The following is a 22,539-nucleotide window of genomic DNA, read 5'->3' as shown; positions in this document are numbered from 1 at the left end:
CCCAGTTTACTCCTATTTCAATAAATAGGTTTTATTCGAAACATTTTTCGAAGTGCTTTTTTTATCAAATAGGATTACATGAGTCCTAAATTTCCATGTTTGAAGAAACATTCACAGTCTTTTCTCAATTCTCTGTCATTGAAATTCATTCTTGTTTCGAGTTCAGGTTTTATATTTTTAATATTTTAATTTTCCTTTTGGGTTTTTATTTATTTTTGTAAGTTGCAATCTGCAACTTAATATTCCATAACTCATATTCAGCTTGGATAACAGAAATTTTTTTCTTCCATTTCTGTTTGTAGTCAAGTATTGTTCTGGAGGTTCATATTTTTTTATTTTATTTCATTTTTTTTACTAAAATACTCCCAGTTGGAGAAATTACTTTTTGAAGTTCTATTGCAACAAACCAAAATCACTTTCTTCTGCAAAGCTAAAACATAATTTTTTTTCTGTTTTCAGAATCTAAGAAAAATATACGTTAAGTATTTACTTTCTGTATTAATTATTTACTTATATTTATATATTTAAAAAAATGCCTTCTATATACCGAAAAAGAAAGCAAATAATTAAAAATTTAGTAGCGGGTATTAGACAGACAATTGACAGCACTGCTGAGCTCGAGAACAACACTATTGTGACTCCCGCCGCATCTAAGCAACAACGGTACTACCTTAAAAATCGCGAGGGAATAATAGATAAACAGAGACAATATAATTTAAGACAAAAAGAAAAAATCCAAGAGAAACAGGAAGCGTACAATTTAGAACATAAAGAAAAAATCCAAGAGAAACAGAAAGAGTACAATATAGAACATAAAGAACACATAAAAGAGAAACAGAAAGAGTACAATATAGAACATAAAGAACACATAAAAGAGAAACAGAAAGAGTACAATATAGAACATAAAGAACACATTAAAGAGAAACAGAAAGTGTATAATATATAACATAAAGAACACATAAAAGAGAAACAGAAAGAATACCATTTATTTCATAGAGAGGACAAAAAGAAAAAACAGAGAGAGTACGATTTATCTCATAGAGAGGACAAAAAGAAAAAACAGAGAGAGTACGATTTATCTCATAAAGAGGAAATAAAGAAAAAACAGAGAGAATATGACATAGCTCATTCAGAACATAAAAGAAAGAAGCAAAGTGTATACAATGTTGTCCATAAAGTTGGCATAGCAAGGAAGCAGAAACAAAAAGACAGAACAAACAGTGAAAAGAAAACTGAAACACAAAGAAAGTACAATGAAAAGAAAAGAAACAAAGTCAGCAGTAGACAAAAACGTTATGATGGAAGAAATCGAGCTGTTATCAACTTAAAAAGAAATATTCGGTACTTTTTGACTCGGCAAAACGTAAATAAGCCCTCGGTGTCATTCGCAAATTTATTGAAAAAACGGATACAGACACGGAACATAAAAAGACAGATTTACATCATTCGTAATCTATTTTTCAAAATTAATCGTGTAACATCGTGTATAAATAGAGCAAATAATGTCGAATCTATTTTACGGTCCGTTAATGATTTAAAAAAGTTTCTCGGAACACTTAAAATCGATATAAACAAATTTAAGAAATATGTACCTTCTACTAGTTGCGACACCAATGAAATATATATTCTGCATAAATATAAAAAAAACTTATCTTCCTTAAAACGTACAGCCCTTTCCTTTCCGGAGACTTTTTGCGCGTGTTGCAATATGTTAACTTATGACGAGGATTTGAAAGATTTCATAAATTTTCAGAAAAACAATAACAAATCGTGGCAATCTATAATTCTTTATATTAATAAAAATTATGATAATATTCACCGTGACGGTCTTAAAATTTGTACATACTGTGCACGAAAATTGAATCAAAATTGTATTCCCGGACGCGCCGCGTATAACTGTTTAGAAGTAGATCCCGTGCCTGCAGAAGTTGGTAAGTTGAATATTTTCGAAACTATGCTGACTCAATTAGTTAAATCGTTTCAATGTGTAATTCGTCTACAGCCGAAAAAAGGGAAAATTGCGGTCAGTGAAAAACTTAAAGGGTTAAAGGGTCGCGTCACTTATTTACCCCTCCCTTTGCAGAAAAACGTGGACCTACTTCCGAACGAACTGCCCCAAAATCATGAAGTGGTTGTACTGGTTAATGGCGTACCTACACAAAACCGAGTCATGTGGCAAGATTTAGTGAGCGCGAATAAAATTTACAAAGCGATTGCCGCTTTAAAAGAAATTAACCCGTTGTACGCGAACGTAAATCTAAATGTAAAATTGTTACCCAATATTAACGAAAGTATTGGTAATAAATGTATATTTAAGGATGTATCCGGGGCATCCATAAAAAAAGTAGAAATTGCAACTTTTTACAAAACCGGATTTTATACTTTTCACTCCCTACATCCGATAAATATGAATGCAGTGGAATCGAGTGAAATTGAATCGTATCAAATGCAGCAAATGAAGGGAGATTACGTGTCGGTTTTTGATAAAAATTTAGATTACCTAACATTTCCTCATCTATTTCCTAAAGGCAGGTTCGGAAAATTTGAGGTAAATAGAAATATTCCTCTGTCGGACGCTGAGTACCGTAAAACGCGAATATTGAATAAAGACGGGCGGTTTCGGCGGGATCCTTGTTATTTATTTCACTTGTTAAACGATAGTGAATTTAAATACCTAGGCGGGGCGATTGCTCACTTGTTAAACGTTCGCGCTTACAAACCGTACACGGTGAATGATATTTTGACCAAAGTTTCCGTTAACGATGAATTATTAGAACAACAATTAATCAATCTATTTAGTTCGTTGCGAGGTACTAAAGAGTATTGGCAACGTCGTCGCCAAGAACTCAATGCCATGACACGCGATTTTGGGGCGCCGACTTTTTTTGTAACATTGTCGTGTGCAGAATATGATCATTCCGAATTATTGCAGTACCTTGTCAAAATTAATAAAGATGTTCCTAACGTGGAGAAAATGTCCGCCGGAGAGTTATGTGCGTTAGATCCGACTAGTGTGTGTAGATATTATCACCGCCTCATCCGTAATATGTTCAAGTTTCTAATAAACGATAAAATAAATCCGGTATTAGGTTTCGTGGAACATTATTTTTGGCGCGTAGAATATCAAGAAAGGGGGGCGCCGCATTACCACATGTTATTGTGGATTCGGGATAGTCCGGAAATGAATAACGATTGCTTTAAAAAGGTTGCCGATTTTATTAACACATATATTTGTGCTCGGTTACCGGATCCTTTAGAGTCACCTGTCTTGCACTCGTTTGTCCGGAAATATCAAATGCATAAATGTAACTCGTACTGTCAACGTAAATATCGCGTTAATCAAAAAATGTATACTAAATGTCGGTTTGGATTTCCGCGTAAAGTTACCGACGAATTGATAAGATAAGATAAGATAGTAGATGGGACGGGACCTATGCCCCAAGGCACCGCAGCCACAGAAGACTTATTGTGCCAGTCCCTTCTTAGTTCTAGTAGGCGAACCCTCCCCTCCTAAAGAGGTCAAGGACTTTCCCTACTAGTTCTTTTTGCGCTACTATCTCCTTCGGCCTCAGCGTTCCAAAGGTTTCATAGCGCAAACGTTCGGTTGCAACGCAATCGAACAACAGGTGAGAGGCCGTTTCCTCCTCTTCCTGACATAATCTGCACAACGGCTCCGAGCTGATAAGCCCCACCTTGCGCAGATGCTTCTTGAACCGACCGTGCCCCGTGAATAGGCCTGTAATCAGAGTAATCTGATTTCTGCCCAAACACAGGGTCTCTTTGGATCTTTGCTTACACAGCCAAGGCATCAAGGTCTTGCTGTGTTTAACCCCAGGACACATCACCCAGTTCTTTTCGTGCTCCCTCCAGATCCAATCTCTGAGAGCCGCGCGAACCGAACCCCTGGTGATCCCCAGGACAGACTCTGGACCGATGAAAGGAGTGCTAGCCCCATTCCTGGCCAGATAATCAGCTTTTTCATTCCCTTCAATACCCACATGACCCGGCACCCATTCCAACCGAACTTTGTTGTGCCGCGCCAGTAGTTCTAGGGCCTTCCTGCATTCCCAGACCAGGGAAGAGGTGATTCTGAAGGATACGAGAGCCTGGCTGTCCGAAAAGATGCGAATCTCCCTATTTCTAGGTTCCATCCGCAGGTTTTCCTCAGCGCATATTTTAATAGCAAAAACCTCGGCCTGGAAGACTGTGGCGTATCTCCCAAGAGATCTCTCAATGAGTACCTCGGGTTTAACCCCATACACTCCAGACCCAGTCCCACAGTCCATCTTGGAGCCATCGGTAAACCAAATGCCTCCCTTCCGGTACTGATCCGTCCAGTTTACACTCCATTCAGTCCTCGGTTTAATACACACCTGAAAAGGAGTCTCGAAACTGTATTTAGGACAGATACTGTCCCCTGCCATGTCAATAACCGGCCCAGGGTCGACCTTATCTGAAATAATCATATGGCCAATGCAGGAACTTATACGCCTCCATTGCCCATTTCTCGCCATTCTGTACGCACTGGCCCTTGCCTCCGCCTGATTAACATATTGAAGCGGAGCCAACCCCAGAAGTACCTCTAGCGCCGCAGTAGGGGTGCTACTAAAGGCCCCCGTGATCATCAGACAGGCCAGTCTCTGCACCCTTGCTAGAGCCTTAATTGCCGTCTGTTGTTCAGTCTTCCTCCACCACACCACTGAACCGTAGGTGATGATAGGTATGACTGTACGGGTGTAGAGCCAGTGGGTCATCTTTGGGCTAAGACCCCATGTCTTCCCACAGGTTCTAGTTATTCCACAAAGGGCCTGTTTAGCCCTTAATGTAACTCTCTCTATCTGCGCCTTCCAAGTGAGTCTGGTATCCAGGACAATGCCCAAATACTTGACCTCACCCGACACATCCAGAGTTTTACCAAAAAATCGAAGGTTTTTGTAGCTCTCCTTGTCCCTTCTCCTTGTAAAGGGAACCAGAGTAGTTTTAGAAGGGTTCATTGAAAGCTCTACCCTTCTACACCAATTTTCTATAACCTTGAGAGCTTCCTGCATGAGTTCATCCACGATTGTCTCATGTCTACCCCTGACCACTACAGAAATATCATCTGCATAGCCAAGGACCGAGAACCCACGAAGGTCTAGCCCCTCAAGTAACTCATCTACGACCATACACCAAAGGAGCGGGGATAGAACCCCCCCCTGAGGGCACCCCCTAACTGTCGTTAACTCCAGCGATTCTCCAAAAAGGGTCGCTGTAATTCTCCTTGACGATAGCATGTTACAGATCCATCTTGAAACAGTGGACTCTACGCCATGTCTATCCATCGCCAAGGCAATTGAACTGTAGGTAGTGTTGCTGAAGGCACCCTCAATATCCAGAAACACGCCCACAGCTGTCTCCTTGCAAAATACCGAAGCCTCCAACTCCTTAACCAGGCAATGGAGGGCAGTCTCGCAAGATTTGCCTGTTTGGTAGGCATGCTGATTGGCATGCAGAGGCCGTTGCTTTAAAGCCACCTCCTTAATATACATGTCAATCAGTTTTTCTAGCACCTTCAACATGAACGATGTTAGACTAATTGGTCTAAATTCCTTCGCCTGGGTATGAGTTCTCTTCCCGGGCTTTGGAATAAAGATAATTTTTACAGGCCTCCATGCCCTAGGGACATGGTTGAGTGCCAAGCATGCCCTCATTATCCTGCATAAGATAGGAGTAATTAAATCTTTCCCCTGCTGCAAAAGGGCAGGGAAAATGCCATCAGGACCCGGGGATTTATAGGGCTTAAAATAGTTGACAGCCCAGACCACCTTATTGTAGGTAATGCAGTATTTAGCCACGGCCCAGGTTTCCCTGGTCCCCCGACACCTATCGGGTCCCAGAGTATCCTCACCATGCTGTCCTGACTCAATTACCTTCGAATCGGGAAAATGAGTTCTCATGAGACACTCCAATGTGTCTCTCCCCGATTTGGTAAAAATCCCTTCCTCGTTCCTGATGGTACCCAGGGCACCCCCTGGACTTTTTGATATTATGCGATGGAGCCTAGCCCCTTCCGAGGTCATCTCTACCTCTTCACAGAGCTTCCTCCAAGCATCTCTTTTAGCCTTTCTAATGGCTATGTTGTAAGAAGTTAGGGCCTCACGGTACTCCTTCCATGTACCCCTTCTTTTAGCTACATTGAACAGTTTCCTAACTTTACTGCGGAGCTCCTTCAGCTGGTTATTCCACCAGCCTACTTTCCTATTAGATGTCATCACTGTCTCCGCACAATTCTCCCAGTAGGCCTCCTTGATGACGCCCTGAAGTCTCTCAGCAGCTTCATCAATGTCCATCCGGGTCCTAAAGTTATTGTTGACTGTACCAATGTTTGCGCTGAGATCCCGTCTAAACGAGTCCCAGTTTGTTCTCCTAGGGTTTCTGTAAGTAACCACCTCCTTACAGTCAAACCCAATGTCGAACCTAATGTACATGTGATCCGAAAGTGAGGGGACCCCCGACACATGCCAGTTCCTAACAAGGGTCGATACAAAATTAGTTCCCAAAGTTAGGTCGATCACTTCCCTACGAATAGAGTTGTGGAAGGTGGGTTCTTCTCCCTCATTTATAACATGCAAATTATTCGCACTAATGAAGTCCAGAAGATACTTACCTCTCTGATTGGTTCCTGAGCTGCCCCATACCTCGTTATGGGAATTAGCATCACACCCAATCAGTAGTTGCAGTCCTCTCTCCCTACACCGGTTGGTCAGATACTGCATCTCCTCCGATGGGGGAGGGACTGTAGAGTCATATGGAAGGTAAGTCGAGGCCACGACAATCTCCCTGGCCTCCTTATCCACATGTAGCTTCACCTTTATTGCGGTCTGGTCTCTGAAACAGAATTCCATTAGCAGTAAAGAGGTAATGTTTTCCCTAACAAAAATACATGTCCTGGGATTGTCAAGGTTATGGTCATAATAAATCTTACCTTTCGCTTCGCCAAGTCCTGCAATTCGCCCCCGTACCAGCCAGGGTTCCTGGATGAGGACAATGGCGATATCTTCCTCCTTGATGAATTTTACTAGAGCTGCAGACGCCCCTCTACTGTGATGGAGGTTCACCTGAAGCAACCTCCATCGATTCAGGGGGGTCATCATGAGCTGCAGCACCAGTAGAAGTCTTCGAAACTACCCTGAGTCTGACCACTTCGAGTCCTAGAAAAACCTCGAAGTTAGTCCCCTTCAACCTACTCAGGGCCTGTTCCGATATTTCGAACACAAGAGTTTGACCCTTGGGCTCGATTTTCCTATTTAGGAGCCTCCATTCCGCTATATCCAAGCCCTCGTTTTGAACGAGCAGCTTGTCCAAAATAACGGACGGAGTGGTATTCTTGAGAGCGCCAGGTACCCACATAGCCACCTTAGCCGCCCTCACGATATCTCTGGCAGGACCCACCCTCAGCTTAGCTCCCTCACCCAACCGGAGCTCCGGAACCACCCTCTCTAACCAAAGTCTCGCATCCTCACCCTCGCAAGCGAGAATGAGTGCACCTTTGGAGAGAAAGCAGCTCCGAAACTGGGGTCCGATGCTGCCAGTACATTTCTCACTACAGATCTCCTCCACCAATTTCTGCTGAAGAAGATCCGCTTGCTCCTCCGACAAAAAGTCATTCGGATAGGAGTCAAGAACGATGGCCATCTTTTGAGAACAGAGAGCGTCCCTGAAGGAGCCCGTAGGCCTTTCCTCTGGGAGTTTCACTCTCTTGCTACCCTGTGCCACCGCCTTCTCCGACGCCGAACTTGGAGTACTGACCTCCGACCTAGGCCTCTTAGGGGGCTGACTTAATTTGGGAGGGAGAGAACTAACGACTCTCACCTCCTTCCCAATGCCTGCCCCATCCGAGGAGGTCGAAGGAATTATACCTTGCCCATCTGGCTGGTTTACCACTCTGGAGGTCTTCTGCCCCTTCCCCCTTTCCCTCCAGTCTTTCCCAGGAATCCACTCCTTCCCAGCCTCAGCGACCTTAAGCTTAGCCAGCTTTCTCCGCTGAGCCCCACTCGGCTTCCTAGGTGTAATGAGAATACCCTTCAACTTCTGGGAGACTCCAGCGACTGCCTCTTTACCTGGAGGGTCTGCGTTGCCGCTCCCTCCAGAAGAACTTCCCTGTAGTCCCACCAAATTCGTCTTAGGGCCTTTCACTCTTTCCCCTTTTGGTTCTAACCCAGCCTGTGTTCCTTCCTCAGTAACCTGAGGAACACCACTGGCTGTCGTTTTACAATCTAGTTTTCCATTGTAATTGCTCATCTTGTTCCCACGAGAAGTGGGGGATAGACGGTCACCTGTAACAGACCCCCACTGCCACAGGAAGGCTACAATACAATGGGGTTTCGCCCGGTGCCCCAAGGTGATCGTTACCGCACATATATTTTACTACCCTGTACGCATTCAGCCTCGACACGAGTCCCCATCTCGGCTTGGGTAGGGATTCAAGAGGCAGGAAAGGGAGAGATAGGATCAAAGGATAAAGGGATAGACGCAAGGATTGGCAATAGGGGTACAAGAAAGGATTAAAGGATGGGGAGATAGAAGGAGGGAAGCCGATGGGGGAGACACACCGACCCGTCAGAGCCCCGTTAGCCGCAACAAATGCCGCGTTACCAGTCCACACTACGAGGAAGAGGGGTTGACTTGCCGCCTGACCTCCGAAATCGCATAAAGCTTTCAACCGGAGTCACAACGACCTTGTGGAATTGATAATTAATGACATAATTTCCACAATCGCGTCTAGAGTTAAAGGTTTCGGTCCGAAACGTGTTTATGACTTGCCCAGACAGAGAAGTGAGATACGCATTAACGACTACAACCCTGTCCTTTTATTAGCTTCCGGCGGGTTTAACGTTGACGTGCAATTTGTTAAAGACGGAGATTTGAGATTAGTCATTTACGTAACTAGTTATATATCGAAAAATGAAAAAACGGAATTAGAAGATTTGTGGGCTGATATATGTAAAGAATCGAATAAAAAAGCGTTATGGAGTTTAGGTTTAAAAAAATTAACGCATCGTCAGATCGGGCTATACGAAACAGTGGATCGGTTACTCGGGCATCATTTGTACGGTAAATCGGAAGATATGAGATATATCAGCACCACGTTTCGCGAGAATAGAAAACTATGTTTAAAACCGTTTAACCAATTACAAAATATGCCGGCTAATTCAACGGATGAATATTTGAAGTCATGGCTAAACGATTACTATCCGAATCGACCCGACCATCTAGAAAATTTAAACTTATACGACTTCTGTCGTTATTACGATCTTTCCCGCGATCAATTAGAAGCCGATAACCGAATAAAATTAAAAAATAATGTTGTTTTAAGAAAGCGTGGAAAACCTTACGTAATTCAACATCCGATGTACAAAACGTTAAATACAGAACAAGACAGAAATAAATATTATCATTCCCTTTTACTTCTTTTTAAACCGTGGCGAAATGAATCGGATATTTTAAAAGGTTTTCGGACGTACCAAGAAGCGTTTGACCATTATTCCACAGAATTAAAACAGGCCATGACTTATCACGATAAATTAATTATGATTGAAGAAGGAATCAAAGAGCTTCAGAATAAAATTGCGGAATTCAAAGAAGAGAATTTCATTAATTTAGAAGAGGATAATATTATCCGAGAAGTGCAGGATGCAGACGTGGCGATGTTGGAAGTTTGCGCGGCGATGTATACTAGTAATGACGATCGCGATAATAATTTATTTAACTTAAATGAAGATCAAAGCCGGATTTTTAATAAAATAACAAAAACACTTATCGACCAAAGTAATAATAAATGTAACAGTCAAATTAAATTATTCGTTTCTGGTGTAGGCGGTACGGGTAAATCGTATCTCTTAAAAGCGTTAAAAGTTTAGATTAACAACACATTTCCGCCTAAGAAAGACACTGTTTCAGTGGCTATAACGGCTCCGACCGGCCTGGCTGCATATAATGTAAATGGCGTCACCATTTACCGGCTTTTATCGCTCCCGGTTGAGCACCAACAAACCGCCGAATATAATAAATTAAACGTTGAAAGTTGTCGGGCGATTAGGCACGTACTTAAAGATATGAAATTATTGATAATCGATGAAATTAGTTTAGTTTCGAGTCTCGTTTTTGCTTATATTCATCTTCGGTTGACGGAAATTGCCAAAAATAATGAACCTTTCGGTAATCTTAATATCTTACTTTTCGGAGATTTGTTACAATTGCAGCCCGTCAAAGGTAATCAAGTTTTTAAAAAGTTAACCCGCATCGAATGTAAATCCAAACTCGGATCCATCGGTTCAGTTGATCTTTGGTCGATGTTCGAATATGACGAATTAAAAATTAACGTAAGACAAAAAAATGATAAAAGCGGTTTTATAAATACCTTGCTCAATATTCGGTCGGGTAATGTCTGCGAAGAAGACATCTCACTATTAAACTCACGTCTTCTACCAAATAACGATTTAAATAATGTAATTCAAAGGTATAAGGAATTAGTCGATTCCGGTAAAAATCCGTTATGTCTTTTCGCGACTAAAGCTCAATGTATAACTTTTAATAAACTTTATTCGGATAAATTCGCGAAAGAAATAGTTACAATTGATAGTATCGATGAAATTGATTATAATTCCAAATTGTCAAATAAAAAAATAAAAGATTTGAACTTGTTAATTTCTAAAATTTCGGAAGACGTCTCTAGCACAGCTAATTTATCTAAAACTATAAATTTATTTGTGGGCGCTAAAATAATGATTAAAAGAAACATTGATATTGCTAACGGAATTGTAAACGGAACAATTGGTGTAGTGGAACGGTTTGTTTATAAAGGAAAATTCGTTGAATCATTAATTGTCGTCGTAAATAATAAACCCTTTACTTTAGAAAGGGTACAAGCGCGATTTCAATTAATAAAAAATATTTACGTGCATAGGAAACAATTTCCGGTGTCTCTTTCGTACGCGGTAACCATCCACAAATCTCAAGGCTTAACCTTGGATTGTTTGTTCACGAGTTTAGGTAAAGAAGTGTTTGCACCGGGCATGCACTATGTAGCTCTCTCGCGGGTCACTAATTTAAACGGTTTGTATTTAATTGATTTCGATTCGTCAAAAATAAAAGCAGATACGGACGCGATAAATGAATACCGTCGTTTAAATAAAATGATCCAATCACTATGTTTGCATACTGCGAATAATATTTGCGTTTCCCCCACCATCAAGTTAACAAAAACAAAATGCCTTCCTCAATCATATGATAATCGCGAAATTTGTTCGAAAACGGAAATATTTGGCTTAACCAACTCTGACGGCGTTTCATGTTACGCGAATGTTGTTGCACAGTGTTTGATTAATATAGATCTCGTTAAATTTAACCTAAAAAATAACCTGTCCAATAATATAAAAATAAGATTTCCGGATCCAAAAACTCGCGAGAACTACCAAACAGTGAGCGTAACTTGCGAATTATTAAATATTTTAACAACCGGAATAACTCTTGGTACTAACAAATCAAATACTAAACGACTCCGCGAATTAATTGCTCACGATAGCGACATAAACTTCAACGCTAATATTCAGCAAGACGCGCAAGAATTTCTATCGTTCGTAATAAACGCTTTAGTTACAGAAAATAACATTCCGAGCAAGTTATTTGATTGTACAGTTAAATTCGTTCGAAAATGTTTCAATTGCAATAGTTATTGGGTTGACGTTCCCACTAATCCTGAAGTAATGTACTTTCTAGAATTCGGGGTTGTCCAAAATAACGAGCCGGTTAGTTTTCAAACGTTATTGGACTATAAATTATCGGATATCACGTGTTCAGAATGCGGTGAAAATAAAATTTATATTCGAAGTAAATTAAATTCGGTATCGGATTATCTCATTGTAATATTAAAGCGTTATCAAGAAAATCGTGTTTTAAATGAAATCCGTTCTTTCGATGAAAATAATGTTAAAATTGACGGTTTTAATTTCTCACTGGCGTCCGTGATTTATCACTACGGTTCGGGTCTTAATTCCGGTCACTATGTTTGCGCGATAAAAAGTCAAAATAATTCGTGGACTTTGCTAAATGACGAGATTATTAATTATAATTTTAAATTTAATCCGGCATTAAAAGACGCGTACATTTTAATGTTAAAAACAAAAACAATGTGAAAACAAAAACAAACCCGATGTATTTTAAATTTAAAATCTTTAATTTCGGTCGTTAGAGAGCCAGCAGGTAACGGACATTTGGACTGACTGCATATGATTTGTATTTAATGATATTATTAATCTGTTTGTGCATGTTTCTGTTAAAAAAATCATTGATATAAAATTTGTTTTTCGCAATGAATCTTTTTGTCCCGAAATATTTTTTTTCATCGATGTGAATGAAAATACATTAATGTTATTTTGTTTTTTTGTAAGAAATGGTCCATCCTTTTCAAAGAAGAAATATATTTCATTGTAATTTACATTTATATTTGCGATTAAAACAATTTCTATGTCATATTCAACGATATTTATAAGTTAATTTCTTCATTTTATTAATTTGCATATTTTGAACAATTTTAGTCTATATTTATAAATTTTTGAAATTCTAGGTACCTATCGATGAATCTTTCACAGCTGATGACTATAAACATTAAATTAAAAAGTTCTTGTTCAACTTCTTTTCCGATTTTTTTAAATCTTACGCTCGTTTTTTGTTTTTTTTTAATAATGCAGAAAAGTTTAAATTGCCCAACCAAAATTAATTTTCTGTTTGATGCAGTTGTCAGAAGGATTGCATACCTAATTCAGAGGAAGCTAAATACATATTGTTTAATAAATACTCCTCACTGTGAATGGTTTGTTCTATATAATTATTTTTTTTACATCAATTGTACTTTTTTGTTATGTGTGACTAAAACTAACTGACGGACTAAGTCCGCCGAAGCCGGTCCCAAGCCCAGGTTGTATAAGGATGAGGGGTCCGTTACATTATGTTGCAGATTAAAGGCAAACTGTACGCAGAGAGATCTTATTCAGAGATGTCTATGAAGTTTAAATATTGTTCGTCATAGGACTATGAAACTATAATTAACACTTTCTAAAAGGTACAAAAATCTCCTTAACAAAAACTTACAGTTTAAAAAGTTAAGTATAAGGGTTTATTAAACGACAAAAGGTACACAAATCAGCAAGTACCTATCATTTCAATCATACTACAGCTCGTAATAATTTCAGCCATTTAGAAACATTTTCTAAAAGCTTATTTTATTTAAATTGGTTTCTAATTTTTCGCGATTTTTATAAAAGATTTCTCTTACTATTAAGTTTTCCGAGAACATTCCCCTGTGAACAGTGTCTTAATGTATCCTTACAGAAGATATTAGAAAAAGAATCCATTGTACTTTCGAAACAATTGATATCATTTAAGTATAACTTTACTGCATTAAATTTTCATTAATATTTTTTACATTCTATTACACGTCACAGACCCTTATGCTGGCCATTTTTTTATCTATACAATATTTTCTGCTAATATAAAAATGCAGTTTATATTACGGCTTAATAAATGTTAGTAAACAGGCATTTTAATTTAACTCCGTTCCCAATTATTTTTGTTTTATCTTTACTACGCTCTTTATTTTGAATAATCATCACTCGACCTGGCAAACCCTACTCAAATCACACGCACAATGAAATAGAAAAAGATAAAGCTAGAGTTTTTCTATCACTGTTAAAAATTGAATCACGGAGTTAAAAGGAATTCCACTCTTGAATGGCTAATAGCCAATATATACCTATTTGTAATAATAATCCATTCTAAATTATAAACAAATGAAGTCCCTTTAATTAAATACTTATATAGAATTTTAATAATCAAATAATTAGTAAAAGTAACAGTAATGTCCTGATCTAAAAATATACGTTATCTTAATCCATTTTACAGAGGAATCAAAAAGCTGTAGAAGGAGGACAGGAGAGTAGACGGATAATAGGCAGACCTAAAAGGAGGGGAACTGAAGGAGCATCTCAGAAAGCTGGGAATCAGGCAATGGAAAAAAAGTTCTGGACAAAAATGCTTTGAGAACCATTACTGTCGAGATTAACGTCCTATGCAGACTGTTGCACTAAAAAACAAATAAGAAAATTCATATGTATAATCAGATGAGGACAGATTTAAAGGAAGCTGTATACATTAATATATTGTATTACTATAAATATTTGTAATTAATTAACTCTTATTTTTAATTAACATTTGACCATTTGGTACAGTATAGTGCCAATCCGTTTAATCAAAGGATAAACTTAAACCGACGATGTATAATTTCCTAAATTGCACTTAAATATAAACAAGTAAAAGTAATAATAACAATAATTGCGTAAATATATGTTGGTAAGGTGAATTTTCTTAAAAACGTTTTATGATTTTTTGAATTGTTTAATAGAATAGCGTCTCATTAAAAACCTATGCATTAATCGTTTAATAACTCCTATTACAATCAATATGAGCTAGAGGGGTGCTACTCTTCCCTGAGCAAAAATATTTTATTGATAAAATTTGGCCAGCATAAGGGTCTGTGACGTGTAATAGAATGTAAAAAATATTAATGAAAATTTAATGCAGTAAAGTTATACTTAAATGATATCAATTGTTTCGAAAGTACAATGGATTCTTTTTCTAATATCTTCTGTAAGGATACATTAAGACACTGTTCACAGGGGAATGTTCTCGGAAAACTTAATAGTAAGAGAAATCTTTTATAAAAATCGCGAAAAATTAGAAACCAATTTAAATAAAATAAGCTTTTAGAAAATGTTTCTAAATGGCTGAAATTATTACGAGCTGTAGTATGATTGAAATGATAGGTACTTGCTGATTTGTGTACCTTTTGTCGTTTAATCAACCCTTATACTTAACTTTTTAAACTGTAAGTTTTTGTTAAGGATAGTTGTATAAGAATTGATCGTCAAAAACTGCACGAAACAGCGTAACGTTAAAAAACACCCAACTTTGACAATTTTTTTCTCATTTTCTATAAAAGATAAAATTCCCAAATTTTCTTTAAAATGTAGGGCAAACCTTCCTTTATGACTGTAATTTTTTGCAACAACCCAGATTTAGTAGATTATGAGAAAAATGTTGCCGAAAATGAGCAAAAACAGCTTTTTCAGAAAATGTTCTTGTTCTTGTTATTCTTGTTCTTCTTCTTGTTGATGTTCCTTTTTTTGTAAACAACGTAGCGCTTAAACGCGCCGACCGATTTTTGAGAATGAGGAGTCATACGATTCGGAATTTTATGTAGATGTGCCTTTTGGGGGTCTCGACGCTACACGTCAGATGGGGGAGGAGTTAGCCCCATATAAGTGAGGCCCCTTCTCAAAATTATTATTACTAATAACACTGTAAATGTTAACCCGATTTTGATAAAATTTGGCAGGATGAAAGGTTTAGGGCTCTCCTACGTAACATTTAAACGACGTTCTGCTCTTACCCTTATTAGGGGGACGTATGGCAATCGTTTCAAATGATCGACGCATGAACTAATTTTCATGAATAAAGCGTCATTCGAATCCTATATCTTGTACAGATTTGCATTATAGAAGTCTCGACGTTGTGCCACTTCATGAGGGGAGGAAGGGGTAGAGAGGGAATACTATTTTTACTAATATTTCTTTAACGCTTAGTCCGATTTTGATAAAATTAAACACGAAGAAATGGTTAAAGCTTCCCTACTTGACTTTAAAGCGCCATCATGCTCTTACACCCAATAAGAGGAAGCGCTGCAATCGTTAAAATTATAGACGAGTGAACCGATCAATTTACATGATTGAATTGACATTACAAATCGAAATTTTATGTGGATATATGTTAGCTTTTGTGGATCTTAATGTTCAATATTCATCAATTAATCAATATTCAATATTCATCAATTAATCAATATTCAATATTCATCAATTAATCAATATTCCATATTCATCAATTAATCAATATTCAATATTCATCAATTAATCAATATTCAATATTCATCAATTAATCAATATTCAATATTCATCAATTAATCAATATTCATCGCCCGATTTTGATTAAATTCGGCAGAAAGAAGGTTTCAACTTTTACTGCATTACTTTCTATTATTTAATACCCCTTCATGGGATGTATTCATCATTCATCATTTCATCCCATAACATTTCTCTCAATATCCATCTTCTTACCACCAACCACTTGTTACCACTCCCCCATAACTCGTAACATGTTTTTATTTTCATTCTACATCTTCCGACTAGTTGTTCACTAATCCTCCATAACTATTCTCAGTCTGCATTTTCTTCCTGCCAACTTGGCAACATTCCCCCCTAACTTTTCTCTAGTCTTTATCTTCTACTCACTGATTTGATAATGCTACATCTACCTTCCACTAACTTGGTATGAAGTATTAAAGTACAATGTATAAAAATATTGCCTATCCCATATGTTGAAAAAACCTGTAAACCAGAATAGCAACTTTACAGAATAGACTTTTAATGGTTTGGAATATTTTGGAAAATGATAAGGAGATAGTCAAGGAGGGGAGTTTGCCTCACCTAAGTTAACCCACTCTAAAATTATCATTATTAACTCTGAAAATCTTAGCCCAAATTTGATAAAATTGGCGAGAGAACAGGGGTTAAATTATATTGGAGTGCCATTCTGATCTTTCTCCACTAAGGGAAAGTATTGCAATCGTTTTAAATTATCGATGGATGATCTGATTTTCATGAATGAACAATTAAACACAAAAAAATGTTTAAAATTTAAAAAGAAAACATACGACTTTATTTTTACAACAGGTTTGTTCAAAAATGTTTATTATTATTAAAAATATTATACCAGTGTTTAAAAAAGCACACAGACACACCGTATTATTTATTTTGCATTGTAACCTTCTGTGTCTCTAAACCTTGTTATCTGCTAAGTCAACTAGCGCGCCCCACTGTGAAAACTTCTAAAATTTTAAAAAGAACAACGATATGTCTATACTGATAATATATTTACAACTTAATCCTAACTTAATAAAATATATTTTACTATACTTTATTCTTTTGTCTGAGGTTGTGAACAAAAAATAGTGTTTTACTTAATAAAGGTTATAGTACTGTGATTCCCCTCTCCTTTATGGTTTGTATACACTGTAAAATAGAAGTAAAGATATAACCTAACCTAAATCAAACGTCTTTTAACAGTTGTTGAAATAAGTGTTAGCAATTTTTGCGATTTTATTATTTATTAAGCAACTTTGTTGAAGACTTCATATTCATACATTCTTCTTAATTTTGTAAGTAGATATTTTGCTATTACTTAGTTTCATATAATTTACTTCAATAATTAGCTGAATATATGTAGAGCTTGTTTTAGTAAGATTGAGTGCACCTTAATTGCTAATGTCTCGTCAAAAAGTGAGCCTAGTTCTGATTAATTGTTAAGTTTCAAACAGTTTCTTATTTCGATAAGTTATTATATTCCATAGATTGTTTTCGTTGTTTGATCAAAAGAATAAAGTAATTACTTGCTAGATGTAGTTTTCTGATACAAATCCTCTTATTTTATTTATTTTTCTGTCTGTTTTTCGGAATGGATGTCCCCTTTATTGATCAATTCGCAATATTTTTTGTCTGCTTCTGGTGTGGAAAATATTCCAATCGTGTCAAATTTTGACACAAAATAGTACAAGTCGATAATAAACTTTCAACCGAAAGTGTCAACCACTTTATAAAATAGTTTTTCACTTTCACGATTACTAGAGCCCAGTTTACACCTATTTCAATAAATAGGTTTTATTCGAAACATTTTTCGAAGAGCTTTCTTTATCAAATAGGATTACATGAGTCATAAATTTCCATGTTTGAAGATACTTCCAGTCTTTTCTCAATTCTCTGTCATTGTAAATATTCTTGTTTCAAGTTCAGGTTTTTTATTTTCATAATTTTAATTTTCCTTTTGGGTTTTTATTTGGTTTTGTAAGTTGCAATCTGCAACTTAATATTCCATAACTCATATTCAGCTTGGTTAACAAAAATTTTTTTCTTCCATTTCTGTTTGTAGTTATGGTCAACTATTGTTCTGGAGTTCCTTTTTTTTATTTTTTATTTTTACTAAAATATTTCAAATTTCTTTTTGTAGTTCTATTGCAACAAACCAAAATCACTTTTTTTTACGAAGCTAAAAAATAATTTTTTTTTTTGTTTTTGTTTTCAGAATCTAAGAAAAATATACGTTAAGTATTTACCTTCTGTAATAATTATTTACTTATATTTATTATATATTTACCAAAATGCCTTCTAAGTACCGAAAAAGAAAGCAAATAATTAAAAATTTAGTAACGGGTATTAGACAGACAATTGACAGCACTGCTGAGCTCGAGAACTGCAATTTTATGACTCCCGACGCCACTAAGCAACAACGGTACTACGTTAAAAATCGCGAGGGAATAGTAAGAAAACAGCGACAATATAATTTAAGACAAAAAGAAAAAATCCAAGAGAAACAGGAAGTGTACAATTTAGAACATAAAGAAAATATTAAAGAGAAACAGAAAGAATACGATTTATTTCATAGAGAGGAAAAAAAGAAAAAACAGAGAGAGTACGATTTATCTCATAAAAAGGAGATAAACAAAAAACAGAGAGAGTACGATTTATCTCATATAGAGGAGAAAAAGAAAAAACAGAGAGAGTACGATTTATCTCATAAAGAGGAAATAAAGAAAAAACAGAGAGAATATGACATAGCTCATTCAGAACATAAAAGAAAGAAGCAAAGTGTATATAATGTTGTCCATAAAGTTGGCATAGCAAGGAAGCAGAAACAAAAAGACAGAACAAACAGTGAAAAGAAAACTGAAACACAAAGAAAGTACAATGAAAAGAAAAGAAACAAAGTCAGCAGTAGACAAAAACGTTATGATGGAAGAAATCGAGCTGTTATCAACTTAAAAAGAAATATCCGGTACTTTTTGACTCGGCAAAACGTAAATAAGCCCTCGGTGTCATTCGCTAATTTATTGAAAAAACGGATACAGACTCGAAAAAAGATAAATAGGTTTCAAGGTGAATGCGCGTTAATAAACAGATTGTGTGCAAATTTAAAGCTAAATAGTAAATTTAATAAACATTATATTGTCAAAAATAAAACTAAACGCACAGTGTTTTATTACCTGATAAAACATTCTAATCATTTAGTCGGAATCGCTCGATCATACTTAAGATTTCTAATCAATAAATTAAAAGCCGTTGTTGATGAGGCCGTTAATAAGTTCGAAATCAATAAAATTAAAACCCTAACTCCTAAAAATATCGTGAAAGTATTCGGAGGTAAACAGAAACACACTGCACATTCTGAACCTTATTTCTTCGAAAGCTCTTATAGCGCGATTCCTCCCGGCCTTACATTACTTGCTAATAGCCAGCACGTTTTCGTGAACGCACACAATTTAAAAAAGTACATTACTAAAGGTAATAATAATATTGTAGAATGGCCTTGCGGTATCACATGTAAATTTTCAAAACAAAGTATGAGCACTACTTTAAATAAATTAGTTGAATTTGTTCACGGCGATATAAATACTGTGTCAATCAAAAAGCTTGCGAACAAATGTCGGTACAGACATCACGAAAAAAAAGGTCACACCATACACTGCGCCTCACGCAACAGCATTTTTAAATGCAGTACACTTCTACAACTTCTATCGGAATTATCGGTCCACTACACCGCGTTTAGGAGCATAAAAATACAGATTTACATCATTCGTAATCTATTTTTCAAAATTAATCGTGTAACATCGTGTATAAATAGAGCAAATAATGTCGAATCTATTTTACGGTCCGTTAATGATTTAAAAAAGTTTCTCGGAACACTAAAAATCGATATAAACAAATTTAAGAAATATGTACCTTCTACTAGTTGCGACACCAATGAAATAAATATTCTGCATAAATATAAAAAAAACTTATCTTCCTTAAAACGTACAGTTCTTTCCTTTCCGGAGAATTTTTGCGCGTGTTGCAATATGTTAATTTATGACGAGGATTTAAAAGATTTCATAAATTTTCAGATAAACAATAACAAATCATGGCAATCTATAATTCTTTATATTAATAAAAATTATGATAATATTCACCGACGCAGTCTCAAAATTTGTTTATACTGTGCACGAAAATTGAATCAAAATTGTATTCCCGGACGCGCCGCGTATAACTGTTTAGAAGTAGATCCCGTGCCTGCAGAAGTTGGTAAGTTGAATATTTTCGAAACTATGCTGACTCAATTAGTTAAATCGTTTCAATGTGTAATTCGTCTACAGCCGAAAAAAGGGAAAATTGCGGTCAGTGAAAAACTTAAAGGGTTAAAGGGTCGCGTCACTTATTTACCCCTCCCTTTGCAGAAAAACGTGGACCTACTTCCGAACGAACTGCCCCAAAATCATGAAGTGGTTGTACTGGTTAATGGCGTACCTACACAAAACCGAGTCATATGGCAAGATTTAGTGAGCGCGAATAAAATTTACAAAGCGATTGCCGCTTTAAAAGAAATAACCCGTTGTACGCGAACGTAAATCTAAATGTAAAATTGTTACCCAATATTAACGAAAATATTGGTAATAAATATACTTTTAAGGATATATCCGGGGCTTCCATAAAAAAAGTAGATATTGCAACTTTTTACAAAACCGGATTTTATACTTTTCACTCCCTACATCCGATAAATATGAATGCAGTGGAATCGAGTGAAATTGAATCGTATCAAATGCAGCAAATGAAGGGAGATTACGTGTCGGTTTTTGATAAAAATTTAGATTACCTAACATTTCCTCATCTATTTCCTAAAGGCAGGTTCGGAAAATTTGAGGTAAATAGAAATATTCCTCTGTCGGACGCTGAGTACCGTAAAACGCGAATATTGAATAAAGACGGGCGGTTTCGGCGGGATCCTTGTTATTTATTTCACTTGTTAAACGATAGTGAATTTAAATACCTAGGCGGGGCGATTGCTCACTTGTTAAACGTTCGCGCTTACAAACCGTACACGGTGAATGATATTTTGACCAAAGTTTCCGGTAACGATGAATTATTAGAACAACAATTAATCAATCTATTTAGTTCGTTGCGAGGTACTAAAGAGTATTGGCAACGTCGTCGCCAAGAACTCAATGCCATGACACGCGATTTTGGGGCGCCGACTTTTTTTGTAACATTGTCGTGTGCAGAATATGATCATTCCGAATTATTGCAGTACCTTGTCAAAATTAATAAAGATGTTCCTAACGTGGAGAAAATGTCCGCCGGAGAGTTATGTGCGTTAGATCCGACTAGTGTGTGTAGATATTATCACCGTCTCATCCGTAATATGTTCAAGTTTCTAATAAAGATTAAAATAAATCCGGTATTAGGTTTCGTGGAACATTATTTTTGGCGCGTAGAATATCAAGAAAGGGGGCGCCGCATTACCACATGTTATTGTGGATTCGGGATAGTCCGGAAATTAATAATGATTGCTTTAAAAAGGTTGCCGATTTTATTAACACATATATTTGTGCTCGGTTACCGGATCCTTTAGAGTCACCTGTCTTGCACTCGTTTGTCCGGAAATATCAAATGCATAAATGTAACTCGTACTGTCAACGTAAATATCGCGTTAATCAAAAAATGTATACTAAATGTCGGTTTGGATTTCCGCGTAAAGTTACCGACGAATTGATAATTAATGACATAATTTCCACAATCGCGTCTAGAGTTAAAGGTTTCGGTCCGAAACGTGTTTATGACTTGCCCAGACAGAGAAGTGAGGTACGCATTACGACTACAACCCTGTCCTTTTATTAGCTTCCGGCGGGTTTAACGTTGACGTGCAATTTGTTAAAGACGGAGATTTGAGATTAGTCATTTACGTAACTAGTTATATATCGAAAAATGAAAAAACGGAATTAGAAGATTTGTGGGCTGATTAAAACTGTCCTGTAGGACAGTTGTATAAGGGTTGATCGTCAAAAACTGCACGAAAAAGCGTAATGTTGAAAAACACCCAACTTTGACATTTTTTTCCTCTTTTTCTATAAAAGATAAAATTCCCAAATTTTCTTTAAAATAAAGGGCACACCCTCCTTTATAACTGTAATTTTTTTCAACAACCCAGATTAAGTAGATTTTGAGAAAAAAGTTGCCGAAAATGACCAAAAACGGCATTTTCAGAAAATGTTCTTGTTCTTCTTCTTCTTCTTTTTCTTCTTCTTCTTCTTGTTGTTGTTGTTACCTTTTTTGTAAACAACGTAGCGCCTAAACGCGCGAACCGATTTTCATGAATGAGGTATCGTTCGATTCGGAATTTTATGTAGATGTGCCTTTTGGGGGTCTCGACCCTGTACATCGAATGGGAGAGGAGTTAGCCCCCTTTATGTAAGGCCCCCTCCAAAATTATTATTACTAATTACTCTGTAAATCTTAGCCCGATTTTGATAAAATTTGGTAGGATGACAGGGTTAGGGCTTCCCTACGTAACATTAAAGCGACGATCTGC

The 22,539-nt window shown here is 36.8% G+C and overlaps 1 protein-coding gene across 4 annotated transcripts in view; it reads left to right on the top strand.

The window, feature by feature from the left end:
- The window catches only part of LOC141448432 (uncharacterized), a 29,640-nt gene extending 8,333 nt beyond the window's left edge, over positions 1-21,307 (top strand). The window contains exons 1-2 of one of the 4 annotated variants that reach the window (XR_012454999.1): positions 16,022-17,305; positions 18,226-21,307. Coding sequence is in view for 3 of the 4 variants with exons in the window: in XM_074116790.1 (XP_073972891.1) it covers positions 1,709-3,406 (1,698 nt within the window). In the remaining variant the exon portion in view is untranslated. Of the gene's footprint in view, positions 1-459; positions 4,338-16,021; positions 17,306-18,225 lie in introns of those variants that run through there. The other 3 variants (XM_074116791.1, XM_074116790.1, XM_074116792.1) reach the window with 3 other exon arrangements.
- The last annotated feature ends 1,232 nt before the right edge of the window (positions 21,308-22,539 follow it).

Source organism: Rhodnius prolixus, unplaced genomic scaffold, assembly GCF_049639745.1.
Source record: "Rhodnius prolixus isolate KJV_2025 unplaced genomic scaffold, Rpr scaffold_31, whole genome shotgun sequence".
NCBI lineage: Eukaryota > Metazoa > Arthropoda > Insecta > Hemiptera > Reduviidae > Rhodnius > Rhodnius prolixus.
Note: the sequence above shows the minus strand (reverse complement) of the source record. Positions and strands in the feature narration are given on the sequence as shown.